The following is a 17,043-nucleotide window of genomic DNA, read 5'->3' on the forward strand; positions in this document are numbered from 1 at the left end:
ATTTTTCGTGTATTTCCACCTTGCGATTAAAAATTTTCCTTTCATTTTATAGATATATGATTTATGATGCCGAGAAATTGAGCCAGGAATTTGGTATTCTTACAATCGTAATCTATACTGTAATAATATTATTGAGAGACAAAGTTTCTGTGTTTGGATGGAAGGAGTAATCGCGGGAATTACTGTTGCGATTTTAAAAATTCTTTCACTAATAAAAAACTGTAAATTATCCTCTGAGTAATATTGGCTGTAATTCATTTTGACGAACATAAGTTTCTAGGTTGAATTCGCAATATTTGTAAATTAAGTCGGAAGAAAAAGCAATGCTTGACTGATCTAGCGGCGTGCGCTAACCAAATCGTTGGATATACGTGAAATATAACATTAGTGCGATGTGATGGATAAATTAAGGTTTCGGGGTTACAAAGCCATCTTATTGTGCAAGCTTCAAGCGGAGAGACACTTAAGTGATTAAGCGTACGTTCAACTTACAATTAGATTTGTCTTTCCGTGCGAAGCCGGGACTGGTCAGCTAGTTACGTATACATATGCGCGTATATTAGAGTGTTTTAAAAAAACCGACTATTTTTTTTTTTCGATGAACATTGAAAAATCTTCCGAGTGTCCCTCAAAAATGACTTCGGTAAAATACGAGCACTTAATATTGATATTTAGAGGTGGCGATTCTCAATTTTCTATTTCCCATTTAAATAACATGGGAATAATTTTTTTTTAAATCTAGAATTTTATTGCTCGAAAACGAATCAGTGTATAGATATAAACAAAACATATTCTTGTAGGAAATTTTACGCTCTACAAAAAAGATCTGAATAAAGATTTGCGTAAGGTAATTCGTTTCGGAGTTATCAGGCCTCAAACATCGAACCGTTTGAAATAATGATGTTGTTAATTTATAAATGCTACAAAACTGACTTTTATCTTTTTTTCACTTACCGATGAAGTTGTATCACTCATTCGGTGATTCATGAATACGTGTATAATACACGTTAGTTTTTTTTATCTCGGATTCCTTACCTGTAACAGAAGAGACGAAGAGTATGAGTAAGATTTAAGGATACTAGTAGTTTTTGTTTCTTTTTTTTATTCTTCACTCGATCGGAAGCAACCGATCAACGGTTGCAGACCTGTCATCAAATCAGCATAAATAAATTCACCCGTACGAGGAAATAGTGGGGAATAGTTGTAGCAGGGGCGAAGCCCCTAGTTATTTAAAACAAATGTTTGTGGAAGAATTTTTCTCTTATAAGTTACGCGAAAGAAATGAAAATTTGAAATCTAGAACCGAGACTCAAAGTTCGCGTTGACCGGTGCGATTAATCGGTGCAACAGCGGATGTGAGATAAGTCGAGATTCGCGATTTGGGCGTGCATCTTGTGCACATATTCATTGGAATTTCCACACCGTTGTTACATACCATCACGCATGTATATAAAGGTGCGGTACTACCTTGACACAAATTTCATTCGATAATCCCTCTAACTTTGCGGCAATGTAGAGGTGCAGTTATATTATAATACCTAATGTTATTTACAAACTGCGAACCGCGATCTTAGAATTTGCAGCAATCCGATACGATGTGTGTTATTATAATATAATATACGGTGTATTACAGCACAAGCTGCGCGTTATTCGAGGTAACGAATTACTCAACTTCTCGACAGCAGCCGCCCAGGGATTTGATATGTGATACCTTGTACGTTGGGTTGTATCTGTTAAAAATAATCGACACGTGTATGCTGAAGCATCGGCTTTGTTGTACTAAGCGTGTTGACGAGCGCTGTCTAAGTGCCTGCTTCGTGGCGAAACGCGAGAATTCGCAACTTATATACAATAATAATGACCAATAGCGCTAACGATATTGTTATACACTTTGGTACCGTTAATTATCGTTTGAGAGAGTGTCGTTGCACTGTATCCGAACGTCCGTTTATACTCACTGCGACGAGATATTTTCACTCATTTTATTCGTTGCAACGATCGCTTACAGACAATTGTATTGTAACGGGTTTAATCGTTACGATAACCGTTTGAACATTGTTCGAACACGGTGGCCAGAAAATTTTTGGGAAATAAATTTCATCGCGCTTTCAAATTTTTCCAAGACCTAAAACCTAGTTTTCCCTGACATTTCCCCAGATCCGGTAAGTTACTAAAAAACCTATGGTTCAAATTCAATTCGAATTGAAAAAAAAATATAATGTACATAAAATAAAAAAATCTGTTTTTACCAAATTTATTTTTTCGACGAGAAAAAATTGTTTCTAATTCCCGTGATAGAAAACTGATATTCTTAGTTTTTTTTTTCACGACCAAATTTAAAATCCCCAGACAATTCCGGATTTTTCATGACCCCTATTAAAAACCCTGAGATTTCCAGATTTTACAGGTTTTCAAGGTGTGTGGCCACTCTGTAAAATTAGGCAAGAAAATTCGCTGCAAGTTACTTCTTATTTATCTAGCGTATAAATTACATCTCTCAATACTACATTTACTTGTTACAGATTTTTTTCATTTTGTCTAACCAGAATTGTATTTTTGACGACACTCAGCTGATTGCGCAGCGTGATGTGTGAACTTGATCGGCTGCTACGTGATCCGTCGCGTAATTTTTCCTTGCCATGCAGTCAGTTAAGCAGCCTGCACGGCAATCTGCAACAGTCTACAAAATCATGAAAAATTCTCGGTCGTAACAATTGGTGTTTGTTTTTTTTTTCTTTTTCTTTTTTCTTTTTTCTTTTTTCTCACAGTCAAGTGCAGCGGTATAAATTTGGATTAGCATATAATGCGTGATTGACGGAATTAATTTACCTACAAATTTGCAATATAATTTTCTTAAATATAATAATTTTTTTTTTTTTAAACTTTTCTCTCTTCTCCCTTCACGTATCGCATGCTACTTTTTTGTTCGATAAATTTCGCATATTGAAAATTGCATCCGAGAAATTGAAAAAAATTGTTTTTATTTAAACAAAGTATACAGGCAAAATGGATGTTTTTGATGGCCATTTTACATTGTTTTTCTTGAACGGAGAAAAATATCCGTAACTTTTTTACGGTTAATCCAACATAATAAAATTGAAATTTGTTTAAAAAATTGATTGTTGTACGACTTCGAAAAGTTGTTCGTTGTAATTTTCAGACCGTAAATTCAAAGGAATTATTATAGGCTTGACTGTAGATAAATTGTATGGGTTTGTAGGTTTTTTGCTTTTTTATTTTTTGTCTTCTATCTAATCCGACTTCTTAGAATTATTAGGAAATTTAAACGCAAACCTCCGAATGTAGGAAAGTGTTAGATAAAAGATGGAAGGTTGTTGCCTGTTAGACGTATCTTACATTGTATATCAATTAATGCGACAACGACGCTAAGCCTATAATATTATACAACACACGCAAAATGACTAAATTATTATAGGCACGATAACTTTACACGCATTTTCACGTAACGTGCGTATAGTTATAGGAAATATTTTCACATTAAAAATATTCCTGGGAATTAATCATCGATACTGTATTATAAATATACTGCAATTTCTCTCTCTATCTCTCTCTCTCTCTCTCTCTCTCTCTCTCTCTCTCTCTCTCTCTCTCTCTCTGTCTCTCTCTCTCTTGAAACCGCCTCGAGGCTAGATCTTAAGAATCACTTTCACAGCGATGATGACTAAAGATACCGACCTTAAAGACACGGTACGGTAAGCGCATGGCGTTGTTTGAAAATTAGTTGCTATTTTGGGAAATTTAATGACTACGACAGGTGCAGCAAGTCGTTAATGAGTGATTGTAGAATTGAGGATGCTTGCGAGAATGATAACATCGAGTTTTTTTTTTTTCCTGCACATTATCGATACGATCACAAATGAATTTCCCAACCATACAGAGCATACACATATTTCGGGTAGTCGGGAAATTTTCGAACGGTCGCGAACCCTTTTGATTTGGGAATGGACTTTTTTAGTCATAGATCCATACTGTAGGATAGCTTGGATGTTTGTCAAATTTTTTCAACTCATGGTCTGGAAGTTGGGATTTTTGGAAAATCTCCTATGAAAGAAGCAATAATGCAAAGAGGAATGTGTTTTTTATGGATTTGGGATTTTCTCAAAATTCATACAAAAGAAACATCTCAATTCATCGATTAAACACCTAATGTCCCCGAAGGTAAATGATGAAATATTGTAAACCTTCCTTTGATTTTGGATTATGATACGAGAGGGAACAATAATTTTTGTCAGTGACTAGAGTACGTCACAAATCGGACAGTTTTTGTGACGATTACTGTATCGTGTGACATTTGACTCGGGCGTTGGAACCATCCCAAGAAACAGGTCACGTTCATACCCAATGATTTTCCAAAACTCGTAACTTCCGAATCATAAGTTGAAAAAAATTTGAAAAATATTCAGAGCTATTCTATAGTCTGGGGCTATGATGGAAAAAATCCATTCCCAAATCAAAGTGGGTGAGGGGTCACTATATATATATATGTGTGTGTGTGTGTAAATAATATAAGATACATGCGTATTGCTTGATTCGAAGAAAGAAAGAAAAAGAAAAAAAAAACCAAAGAGCACGCTTTGAACTTTGGACGATATCGATAGGACTTTCGCACGAAATTGAAGTATATGTAAGCTCAAAAATATTTATTAACTAACGGAGTCGGACGACTATTGGAGACGCGTCTGTGTGCGTGTGTGTTTTTATAAATATATAATTATGTGTATGAAATATGGAAAAATAAAAGTTGTTGAGCAATAGGTCGGAGAATATGCTGAGGTGGAGTTTTGGAAGATGACGCGGTAACGGTTTGGCCGAATGTCGAAACCGTTAGAAATCGATAGAAATGAATTTTCCCTTGCGGTATAATACCGAATGTGAAACTTGGTTGCATTACACGTTGTAATCGCAGCTATGCATCGACATTGCATATCGTTTCACAAACTGGATTTTCCAATCGAAAATCAGAGACCGTACGTAAAAGAAGAATTTCAGCAATTTGTATTTTCACAATACTCGCATACCAAAATATAAAATCATATACACATACATATGTATGTATAAAAGTCCCCTCCAGCATTCCGCACTTTCAAAAATATAATTTCAGTATGCACGCCACGATGAGAGACGATGAAAGAGATCCGGTCGATACGTGACGGTTTATAAATTGGTTCGACCGTTTTTCTCTATCTCTCTCTCTCTCTCTCTCTCTCTCTCTCTCTCTCTCTCTCTCTTTCTCTCTCTTTGTTTTAGAGATTTTATTATTACTTCACGTGTCCAGAGAAATAGAAACGAAGAAAAGAAGAAGGGAAAAAAAAATGTAAAAAAATTGTATGCAATAATTCTTATCACGCTCGGGTATCTCGATTGGCCAAGCCAACAAGCCCTTTTATACATCGGAAAAGAAACTGTATAGAAAATTGTTGGGAAACGAGTGAGAAGCTAGAAGAATAATTATTAACACGTGTCTTTCTGACGACGCTCGTATGCTAATTATTATATATATTCGAGAAGATTTCCTTTCGCTTTATTCATCCATGGACAAAATTTGGTAAGTAATTATACGCGCGTGAGTTATTATTTCTATTGCAATGTTTTATTATACCGTTACAATAGTAGTAAAGAGCAGGCAGACGTATGTCTGGAGATTTTTCACAAGCAATGTCGAATAATTTGCTATGTAACAAATAAGTATGTACGTTGGTATATATATATTTACCTGTACCATATTGGGAGATGAAATCGAAGACTGTGAGGGGATATATCGAAAACAGGTGCGGTTCCGGTTTACGAATGCGGAATGCCACATAATATAACGTTGTTGAGGTGGAGTGTTAAAAAAAAAAAAAAAAAAACGTGCGGACAAGCTCAACTTATTATAGGTATACAGAAAAGTGAAAAGTTTATAACGCATGTGTGCGGTTTAAATGCACATGCGGACTGAAATGGCAACGATCATCGTCGAAGAAACGAACGCTCTCTTCGATAGGCCTACATAGGTTATATATATTACACATAAACCGATGAATAAAGTAATTTGTAAACGTCACACGTCAAGGAAATCCTCCATGGAATTGGTGCTTCGTACGATGATAAATTATTTTAGAAATGAAAATAGGTTTGTTCGACTTGAATTATCGAAAGCTAGAAACGAACCGACAATCAGCCGAATAAAGTTTCTAGATCATTTCACTAAATCCCGCTGAATTTCGACTGTTTTTACAGACGAGTGTAAAAAAAATGTCCACGTCGTGAAGTGGATAAAATGTGTTGTTCTTTTTTTTTTTCAATAAATTAATAAATAAAAATTAATAGACCGTTGTACAAGTTTTGATTATTTATATTAGGTACTTTTTTGTTAAAAGAATCATCTTGTCTTTCATAGAACGATATAGAAAACTTTGAAAAATGTTTTTACATTTTTCCCCAAATAAATCGTATAGTCCTTCGCATTACTGCCGCAGGTGATGAACAAAATTAACACAGCCGCGATGACTCCGATCGGTATTTAACCCATTGAGTCATAGTGGTAAATACTTTTACCACCTATGTTATATCAATTTCTTGTACATTTAGAGAAGTTTTTAACATATTTCTTTGCAGTTTTTTTTTTTTTATTTGTTCTTTTTGATAGTATGCTAATAGGTTTTCAAACACTCGAGAGTAATTACTGCGATATAATGTAAATTTTTATATCGTTGGAAACAAATTGGTTGAAAAAAAATCGTGAAAATTGAAGGAATAATTCATTTCCGGGAAAGTTGCTTCTCTGCACGCATACGTGTTTTACATAAATTGTAAGTTTTTGCGGTCGCTGATTACGAATCTGAAATCGGATTTTTAAGATGCAAGATGGCGGATCAAATATGGCGGACGAAAATTTGAAATTCGATCAAAATCCGAAGAAAGAACTCCGTCCGTGGGTTTTTGGGGTCGCTGATTACGAATCTGAAATCAGATTTAAAAACAAATTGAAAATTTTCGTCCGCCATATTGGATCCGCCGTCTTGAATCGTTGAAATTTGATTTCAGATCTTGAATCAGCGATCCCGAAAACCGCTTCGTAGACTTTTTTTTGACCAGTTTCGATTAAATTTGAAATTCGGATCCGCCGTGTTGTATCCATCATCTTAAATTTTAAAATCTGATCCGCAGAGCACCGTGCTGTTGTAAAATTTGACTCAGCGGAATAACGCGTGACTCAAAAGGGTTAACAAGAAGCGACGACGGTCCGTTCGATGCTCGGGAGCACGGCGGCATGACTTTGGTTCGAAAAGACAAACAACCTGTAGAAACTTTCTCCGCGGGAGTGTTTCTGCTCGACCCACATATCGCGGCGTGTCCGTCGGGGGCTTCGAAGGCGGCCGACCAACCGGCGGAACAAACTTACAACCGGCAGGCATATCCGAAGATGCTGCCTGGACAAATCCGAGTCCTGCGGAATCAAGGTCACTCACTCTCTCAAATCTCTCTGAAGGCAGGCGCATGCCTCCGACATTCTTCTCCCCCCACCGTCCGAATTCTGTACCCCTCCGCCACTTTTATTCTTATTCCTTTCGACTTCATCTACAATCTACCGCCGCCTGCTTCATCGTGCTTCGTATCACAGCCGTGGAAAGCGGCCTGGTACTCGGGATTTTGACGCTAAGGATTCGACCTTGACCCTGCAGCCGTTGCTGTTGTGAGTCCTCACCGGAAACGGATGTTGCGACAGCACGAAGGTGAAACTTTTCTTACAGCTGAAGCTACGTTTTCACCGCTCCAAGATTTACGGTGGAGAAGAAGAAGAGGAAGAAGAAGAAGAAGAAGAAGAAGAAGAGGAAGAAGAAGAAGAGGAGGAAGATGTGTAGGTTTGATTAGGTTCGGCTTACGGTCAAGATCACGGTTTGCATGGATCGATGAAATTGTTTGAGAAATTTTGGATTTTTACGAAGACGGTAACGTCGAGAGAAATTTTTTATCGTCGTTACTGCCTACGGTTCTTAATTATTTTTACGTATTATCATAAACGATGATTACGGTTTCGGGTATAACATGAATGCCAGTTTTTGTATGAATTTTACCGGAAATTTTAATACATGTCGCTATATTCTTTTTGACTACGGACGCTGGAGTGGTTGTTTCATTTTTATTTATTTCCTTTTTTTTTTTTTTTTGGAACCTTTGCGAAGAATCTACGTTTGTGCAAAAATAAATTTACGACGAAGACTTAATTTACTGAAATGAAATATCGTTGACTAAGCAAACAGATTTAATGTTGCGATAATTGGAAAATATTGTGTACAATTGACAAGTATATCAGACTAAGAATAAACAGTTAACCGTAAGACGTATTTTTGTAACTAGAAATAAGGTGAAAAAAATGTCGAAAACTCTAAACCGTTAATCGCACGATCACGATAAATTTCAATGAAAAATTAATCGCGTTCGATTTTCTGTATAGATAATTTTAATCAACCGATTATCAATTTTTTTAAACAAGAAATAGCCGGTTAAAATAAATTTTGCCATTTACATAGAACGAAAAAACGTTTCGACTGCCTGAATTTTAATCTCTTTTTCCTTCCGTTTCGTTCACTACAACTTCACGAAAATTGTTACCGCTCGTTTCGCATTTCAGATCCACTCGATCAATCTGACTTGGTCCAATTTTTCCACATCGATACAATTGGATCCTTACGGTATAATTATACAGCATAATAATAATACGAATAATTTCTAAACGATTGTTTTGCCACAGGTACGATGTAAATATGATTTTTTTTTTCCAACTCGACGCAATGTATTCTTCTAAGGTGTTTGAATAATATATTCGAGGCCGACCGTATTTGATTTTCCCGTGAACGCGTTGCACCGCATCCGGTTCACCGTCCAGGATACGAAGCTTATATTCCAAGAAAACGACGCGACGGTATCTTTGTTTCATTTTTTATTTTTTATCTATTTTTTTCTTTTTTTTTTAGTTACACCTTTTTCGGCGTTAGGAATTAAAATACCGATCGAAAGGTACGTTTCAACTTTCGGCAAAGTATACAGTTTTTCACGATTTAATTTGCGTATTTTTGCATGTGAATTATTGTACATAATTGCAAAACTTGTGAGAATTTCGTCGAGAAGAGTGCAATAGAAAGCGAATCGCACAAGTACTCTATAATTATTAACTAGTAATTAAAGCTCGCTGATTCCACGTTGTTACAACATCCGAATAATCGTTGAATTATTACTTTTTGGATTATACCGACAAACGGAAGTCATATTTATGGAAACGTGAATACATTTGGCAAGATTAGATATCCATTCTTTCTAATACATCATTTCTACATTTTCATAATTCTATGCAATTAATTTCGTGTGATCGGAATTTATTTGTCGCAAATTATCCGAATAGTATAGTAAAAAATCATTTACCAAGGATCGACGATCGAGAAAGTAGAAAAGATTCAATCCCATTATATATAATAATTTACCTTGGATCAAGTATTGCGTTTGAGTATTTTTATTTTTATTTATTTTTTTTTTTTTCTCAACATTTACCCATTATTTCCTAGAAGACTTGTTTCTAAACAGATCATAAATATTTCCCGACATATTCTCGATAGCTTCAACGCGTTGTATTATTACGAGGAACGGACGAGACGCATGCACTTAAAATAAAACACGTACGAAATGAGAATTTAGAAGAAACATATGGAAGGAGGAGGGAACGACGTAGGAGGATTGCATAACGGGATGCGTCGAGTGATTACTGTAGGTAAGAAAAAAAAATAAAAATAAAATTTTAAAAACGACGAGACTCCGTTGACCCGGAAAACTAGGATGAGGTGAAACGAGAATGGGAATTGAAAAAAAAAAAGAAAAAAGAAAAAAAAAAACGAGGGAGAACCTATCGAGAGGATTTTCTTCCGCCTACTTTAACCCACAATCGAGAGATCGTCTACTACTAATGGACCTTACGACCGGTTTTCGGTGCGCGTGAACCCAAACTTTCCCACGGCACATACGAGAGTTATAATCCCCATAGGTGTGTGCTTCCAGCAGGTAAATACGTACATGCACGGGTTGCATATATATATATATATATATATATATATATATATATATATATATATATATATATATATATATATATATATATAGAGAGAGAGAGAGAGAGACGCATGCACAGCTGGGATGAAAATAAAATATTCCGAGACGGTGAGATAGGTTTAATAAACATGGCCGTCGTGGTGAGAATTATTAGAGAGACTTCTTCTTCGTAGATATATCGAAGAGAAATCTTTTCTCTCTCGTAGTGACTGTGTTACACACGTATGAATACACAAACCGTAAGTTTATCTGGCGTGTGTGTTTTGTTACTGTACGTATTAATCCGTTAACTTTAAAATAAAAATATTGTCGCAAAATGCATTTACTTGAGTAAGGAAACACTTTTTGGACGATTTTGAGATGTTTTGGAAATATTGCGGAAAATGAGTGTTTTTTGATTTTTTTTTTTTTTTTTGTTTTTCTTTGAAAATTCGAGTTTTTCTCGCAATGTGGAGATAATGCTGCGGAATTGATAGCGGCAATCGATTTTTCAGAAAATTTTACCTCTGTTTAATGTATTTTATAATGATTTTTTGATGCGGTACGTATGGATAAGATTGTAAAAAACGAAAATCAAGATTTTACATTATGGTGTATAAAAAGCGATTATACCTTGTATTCCTGAAACCTTTTAATCTTCTTTTTATTGGTATAATTGCTTTTCCGATTTTAAGCTCGTTACAAAATCTGTCCCCCCATCTGTTCGTATGAAATAGTCGTATGAATAAAATGAGCCAACGACGAACGAAACCAAACGAATCTACCACATGTTTAACAATTTTAAAGTCACGTTAAATGAAACAACTATTAAACCTAAGCTGTGTGTGTCTAGTTTCAGTGATTTTTACTTTCATATTTTTAAAGAAATCTTCTTAGCTTACGAATATATTAATTTGGTGCAAAAAGTATCGTTGTTTCAATCACCGTAACCTTCTTAATAGTCGAAATCAGGATTCAATTCTTGACAAAATTACTCTGCTTTAGTTCTGCTTTAATACCGAAGTTTACAAATTAGTTTTATTGTTGAAACACATTGCGAGGAATTTGTATTATTACCGATCAGATAACGAAACTCGGGTGACAACAAATTCAAAATTCCAGCTTTTTAAATATTCTAAAAATTTTTAAATTTCAAAGTTTTTAATAAAAAAAATGTATTGAATTTATAATAGAGTCACTTCAATACCAGTTAATATTATAGAGTTGATGTGTGCAGAATTTCGTCAGGATCGTTAAAATAATAAAATTTAATGATTACATTGATAAATGAACTAAGTCGATTTTTAACGACATTAAAATTTTGACTCTCTTGCATAGACGATGTATGGTTTTTAATAATATACAACTCTGGCAAATTATCGAAATATTATAAAATAATAATTTAAAAGCAATTTTAATCCGAAGTATGCGCAGTATTTCTGATGATATTTTAATCGTGGGTCAGGCCCATGTAAAATTGCCTTAATTTGATCAGATAGCTGGTTCTAGAATAGTACACTTTACTTCAACGTTTTTTTCAAATCTAAACGGGTACAAGCTTTAAGATGTGACGCAAGATTCTTTTATTACTTTTGCCAAAGGATAACTTGATACCGTTTAAAGTAGTGGTAAAAAATTACTTTTTTTTTCAATCCATTTACCGACGGTATCGTTTTACTGAATTATCTTCGTAATTTCGTCTGTCTTGAAATTAAATACAACTTGACAATTGCTTACAGATAGAAAAACAAAAAAAGTTGGATTACGCGTTTATTTATTTCTCTTTTTCGTCGGATAAGTTACGCAGTTTGCTTAGGTAATTCGTTGCAGAATTACAGGATATCAATTCGCATTGTAATTATTTTCAGTCTCGAATTGAAGCTCGATGCTAAGTATGATAAAAAATAATCAAATTTCGATTAAATCGATTATGTCTTCCTGACTAATCGAGTATAATCGATCATTTTTCCTCACAATCGGTTTTCGTTTTTTACTTCCACGAACGACGCAATACAACATAAATTTATGTGATCAGAGTATCAATTATTATAATCGTCTTACTTACTAAGTACCTATTTTACATAACGACTAAAAGGTGAATGAATATTTTCACCTGGAATTGAAAAATTATTTTCAGTGTAACTGTAAGTTATGAAAAAACTTCACCGCTACTGATACTACGTTCTGAAATTTACGAAATTTTGGTTTCAAACGCACCAATTCAATCGAAGCTTGTTCGATTATTTTTACCTCATTGGTCGTCGCGCTAGTAAACAATAAAGCCTAGCGATTTTCGACGTAAACGCAGAGTAAAGGCACGTGCCTTTGGAGATGCTTTTTTACTACGAGTGTACCTCGTGATAATAAATTTTTGCCGCTCAATTTTCTTCTTTTGCGAGTCATTTACCTCTCGCCGATCTCTTCGCTAGGCCGTCAAAGGTTCCCCTTGAAACACTTTCGTTGTACGTGCCGTGCTTACGTATGTATATATATATATATATATATACACGTATATACGTGTACGTGCATACCTGCAAATTAGCGGTGTACGTTCAACCATTACAAGTGAAACGAGCGAGTGGTCAAGTATCATATACATGTACTATAGGTATATAATACTGCAGGCTGCTTTCGCCTTCTTCGCCGAGTAGGTGCAAGAGACGCGAGCGTTTCACCGTCTTCGCGTTCCTTCGTGGATCATGAAACCCGATTGGCCCCGATACCCAAATCCGAATCGCGGGTAAAAGTGAGAAACGACCGTTCATTGGCCGATTCGGAATTCTGTATCGTTCACGTGCTGCCTCCTCGTATTTCTATTTTCCAACAACAACGATTATCGCAATTACTGTAACACAGTTACGCCGTAGGTACACGTAAGCAAAAGATGCGAAATTTTCGAATATACTCCGTACGATGCGAAGGGACGGAAAAAAGAAAAAAACGACAAAAAACGGAAAAAAAACAACAGAGAATTCAGATACCCACGTGCAAATATTTTTTCAACCGCGGTATTTTGCGGCTCGAGAGGCTTGTTCGACTTCCGATTTTTTTTTTTTTTTTTTTCTTTTTTCTACTACCTTATCATTATGCAGGGTATAAATTTCACTGTAATGCATATTTATACTAATAACGATGATATATACTTTGACTTTTGCTCGTCGTTCTGAACGAGCAAAAAAAGACTTTCTCTCTTTTGATCGTGCATACAGTATACCACATTCGTATAGTACTTCTCATATACTTATGTATTATATTATTTATATATGTAGCGTATATTTGAATATTCATCGAGAGGAAAAAACCGCGATGCCGTGTAAGTTATACTATTCTATTTTCTCTGCGCTAATTGTTATCAAATGAAATTTGTGATATTGGTGATACATGCGTTTGTGTTCTTTCTACTCTATTTCCCCGAAACATCGGACATTCATGTTTAACGCGACTTGCGTGAAACAAGAATGTATACGTACATATATGTATATATATAATAATGTTGCAGCTGGAATACGTTGAATGTTAAATGCTTTATTAACGCGATTAGTTAAGATATTATATCGAAACGTGCAATGAATGATACTATCAGTAATACGAGGATATTACATTGTTTTTCTAAAAAAAGAGGGAAGAAACAAGATGAGGAGAGAGGGAACAATGAAGAAATAGATCTTCGAGTAGAATATTTAAGCTGCTGGGAAGCATTAATTAACTATGCGGCAATTTTTGGATGTACGGTTTATAATTATTCGTTACACGCGCGTACTGGCACAGAATTTTTTTTTTTCTAGCTGAAATACAAGCAATTTATTATGAAACAGCTTGTATTTTATCGTGGTGTATTTGTATTTGTCATAGGTGATCGGAAATTCTAAGAAAATGGGTATCGCTACAGAAACGGTTCAAATATTGTTCAAAGTACGTCATTCAATATCCTACAAGTAACTGTTTAGCATGATTATACATGTCGATACTTTCGACATTTTCTGGTTATAGAAATTGAGTAGGTATTCAATGTTTTTCATAAACGTTCGTTTCATTTTTTTTTCCTCTCTATTTTCACGACATTTCCGAGATTTGAATGCGACAAAAATAAATAAATAAATAAACCAACCGAGTATTATACTCCCGGGAATTCCACGGATTTATGAACTTGCTAATTACATTACAGTTTTCACAAGTTCGGATGTTTTTAGTTAAATTTGCGTACCCTGGGCGGATACAACGTTTCGCACGTGTTTGCTTTGCATACAAAATACAAGTGAGATTCGTATATATATATATATATATATATATATATATATATATATGTGTTGTATAATAATCTTGTGCGTTGAATCGATTATCTTACGCGGATTATTATCCATACACGCCCTACGCGGATGTAAAAATAGAAGTACGATGAAAACCTTATTGGAATTTCGTAAGTAATCGCTGTTATTTAAATCTAAGTGAGATTTATTCTCCGATGTTTCAGTCGAATAAGAAACAAGAAAAATAGGAAAGTAATAAGCTGCAGAATATGAATACCACGAAAAGGATATCACGTTAAAATAGTACAATTACATTGGAAATAAAACTGCGGATGAGAAGTTTTTTTTATAAAAACATATCACGTTATCAAGCATTTTACTACATTTTTTCCTTATTTTCAAAAGCACAAAGTACAATCGTTCATAATCGAATAGATGTTTTATTTTGATTCCTGATTAATTAACAAATTCACAGGCTTCCGTATAAATACTTTTCCATTACGTCTGACATAAGCTGGGAATATGAAAAATAATTCACTTCGATCGGATTCAAATCGATCGACGCGTTGCTACGATTTCAAAAATTTGCTTTGACGATTCTTCGGTTGTGTGTGTGCGTGTTTTTTTTTTTTTTATACTTGTACATACATAATTCTCAAATAAGACGACGCTTCAAGTATTTTTGTAATTCCAGTACTATTCTGACAAATTAAAGATTGATGAAATTTTATATTCCTAGGGAAAAAAGTAGATCATACAAATAAATTGACTAATTCCTGATATTCTAATCGCTAGAAATACAAGAGAGATTAAAAAAAAAAAAAAAATGATTTCAAGTCCTCATTGTCAATTATTACGGTGAAGAAACGCGGTTAAATCAAGTTCCGGAAACGAAGTAGGAACAGTAGTACGTACATATACGTATGTTGTGTATATAATATGTTTGCAGTAGCTATTGGAAAAACCGCGGATGTATCCGGTGTACGAAGATCATCGGTTCGTCGTCGAGACCTTCGCACGGTCGGTATGAGAAAATAATTCCAGAGGAGAAACAACCCGAAAGACTACAAATGAGGATCGTGCAGATTATACCTTACATCCTTATCACCCATTCAGGGTACGTGCTCTGCGTGCTCTTTGTCCAAGTCTTACTAACTAACGATAAACAGGGCCGTGCAAACGCGCAAGCGAAATTCCCCTCAATGATTCGAGACCGCGCGAACGTGACAAATGGATATAAATAAATGAAATATATGGATAAATGAAAAAAAGAGGCGCAGAAGAGAAGGATACGGTGAACGTTTTACATGCAAAAATGTGCGCTACGGGAATAACGATTTATTTCAACGTTTGTATTATGAAGCTGGGAGGGTTACGAGATTTGAAAAACGTTTAAAAGAAAAGTATATATATTTGGATGAATTACTCATTTCGAATAAAAGATGAAAGAAGAAAAAAAATCTGCTCCTTAAATATTGAAACAACAAAATAGGCAGGTAATAGTTGCGTGATGGGTAAAAAAAAAATTATTCACAAAGTGTTATATGTTTTATGTAATGAGAAATTGTAATTACCCAATATTTAGTTACCGTTAATGCCTCGCACGGAATTTCCCACGCAAGTTTATGTTCACTTGCCGTAAAGACACGTAAATGTGCGAGTAAAATTTTGGGTGATATTTTATGCAATTTTTATAATTGTCTAGGTATTGTTTAAGAAAAAAAAAAAAGAAATAGCTCTCGGACACAAAAATGCAGTCCTCGTGCTTCGTAGGATTCGCTTCTCGCCTTGGTTAAACCATCTTCATTCATGCAGGAAACGTTTATTCACGATCTTCTGACGTAGGAATACACTTTAGTGATTCACGCCTCGGAATATGGTGTCGATGAAAGATGTGATGTTAATTTCAACCATTTTTCAACCTGTGTTTATAGAATTAGATGTAGATGTAAGATATGTTATTATTATTATTATTATTATTGTTGTTATTGTTATTATTATTTTGGCAAGATTTGACTATATTCGATTGAAAAATCTTCACTTTTTGAAATACCTGAAAAACTACAGCATTGGATAAAATTGATCTGTACTGAGCTTAATGATATACACTGCAGGAAAATAAACATTCATTGATAAATAATTCCGAGCACGGAAATTACGAGATGCAGGTACGGGGCAATTGTTATTGAATGATATCACAACATGTTTTTCCAATAACAAGATAATTCACCGTAGATCATGAATTTTTATGAGGCCTGTATTATACAGTATAGAATTCGTTACTAAAAGCTCTGCAGCGTATAAATCCAAAGCTCTGTGACCGCCAGTTCGTAAACGGGATGTTGATAAGAAAAAAAAAATCATTCGTCCAACTTGTACCAATTGTAAAAGTAACGTTCTTGCTTCATTAACAACGCTCAGCAGCCAATGGTTAAATTTGCCCCTCCCCCTCTTTTTGATATTACAACTCGTTGGACAATTAACTACGTGTAAGTTTAAATGCAATCGTCGAATCGTCCGATCGATGTGTCGTTGTGTGAAGTATTGATGACATAGTTACGTGGCAGAATTATTGCGGGGGATCTAAATATTGCAATTATCTTTTTTCGTTTCAATATTATAATAACATCTAGAATTATCCTTGAAACGACCTAGAAAATATATAATTACACGCGTGAGTTTGGTTCTGATCCTATCGTATACCTAGTTTTTATTA

At 34.8% G+C, this 17,043-nt stretch overlaps 1 protein-coding gene across 2 annotated transcripts in view; it reads right to left on the reverse strand.

Annotated features, from left to right (window-relative positions):
* LOC124174970 (all trans-polyprenyl-diphosphate synthase PDSS1) overlaps positions 1-17,043 on the reverse strand; it is a 57,508-nt gene that overhangs the window by 33,420 nt on the left and 7,045 nt on the right. The window contains exon 1 of one of the 2 annotated variants that reach the window (XM_046554731.1): positions 955-1,035. The exons of the other annotated variant lie outside the window; for it this stretch is intronic. Within the exon in view, the coding sequence (XP_046410687.1) occupies positions 955-987 (33 nt within the window). The 5' untranslated portion in view covers positions 988-1,035. Of the gene's footprint in view, positions 1-954; positions 1,036-17,043 lie in introns of those variants that run through there. 2 annotated transcript variants of the gene reach the window in all.

This window comes from Neodiprion fabricii, chromosome 1, assembly GCF_021155785.1.
Source record: "Neodiprion fabricii isolate iyNeoFabr1 chromosome 1, iyNeoFabr1.1, whole genome shotgun sequence".
Classification (NCBI taxonomy): domain Eukaryota; kingdom Metazoa; phylum Arthropoda; class Insecta; order Hymenoptera; family Diprionidae; genus Neodiprion; species Neodiprion fabricii.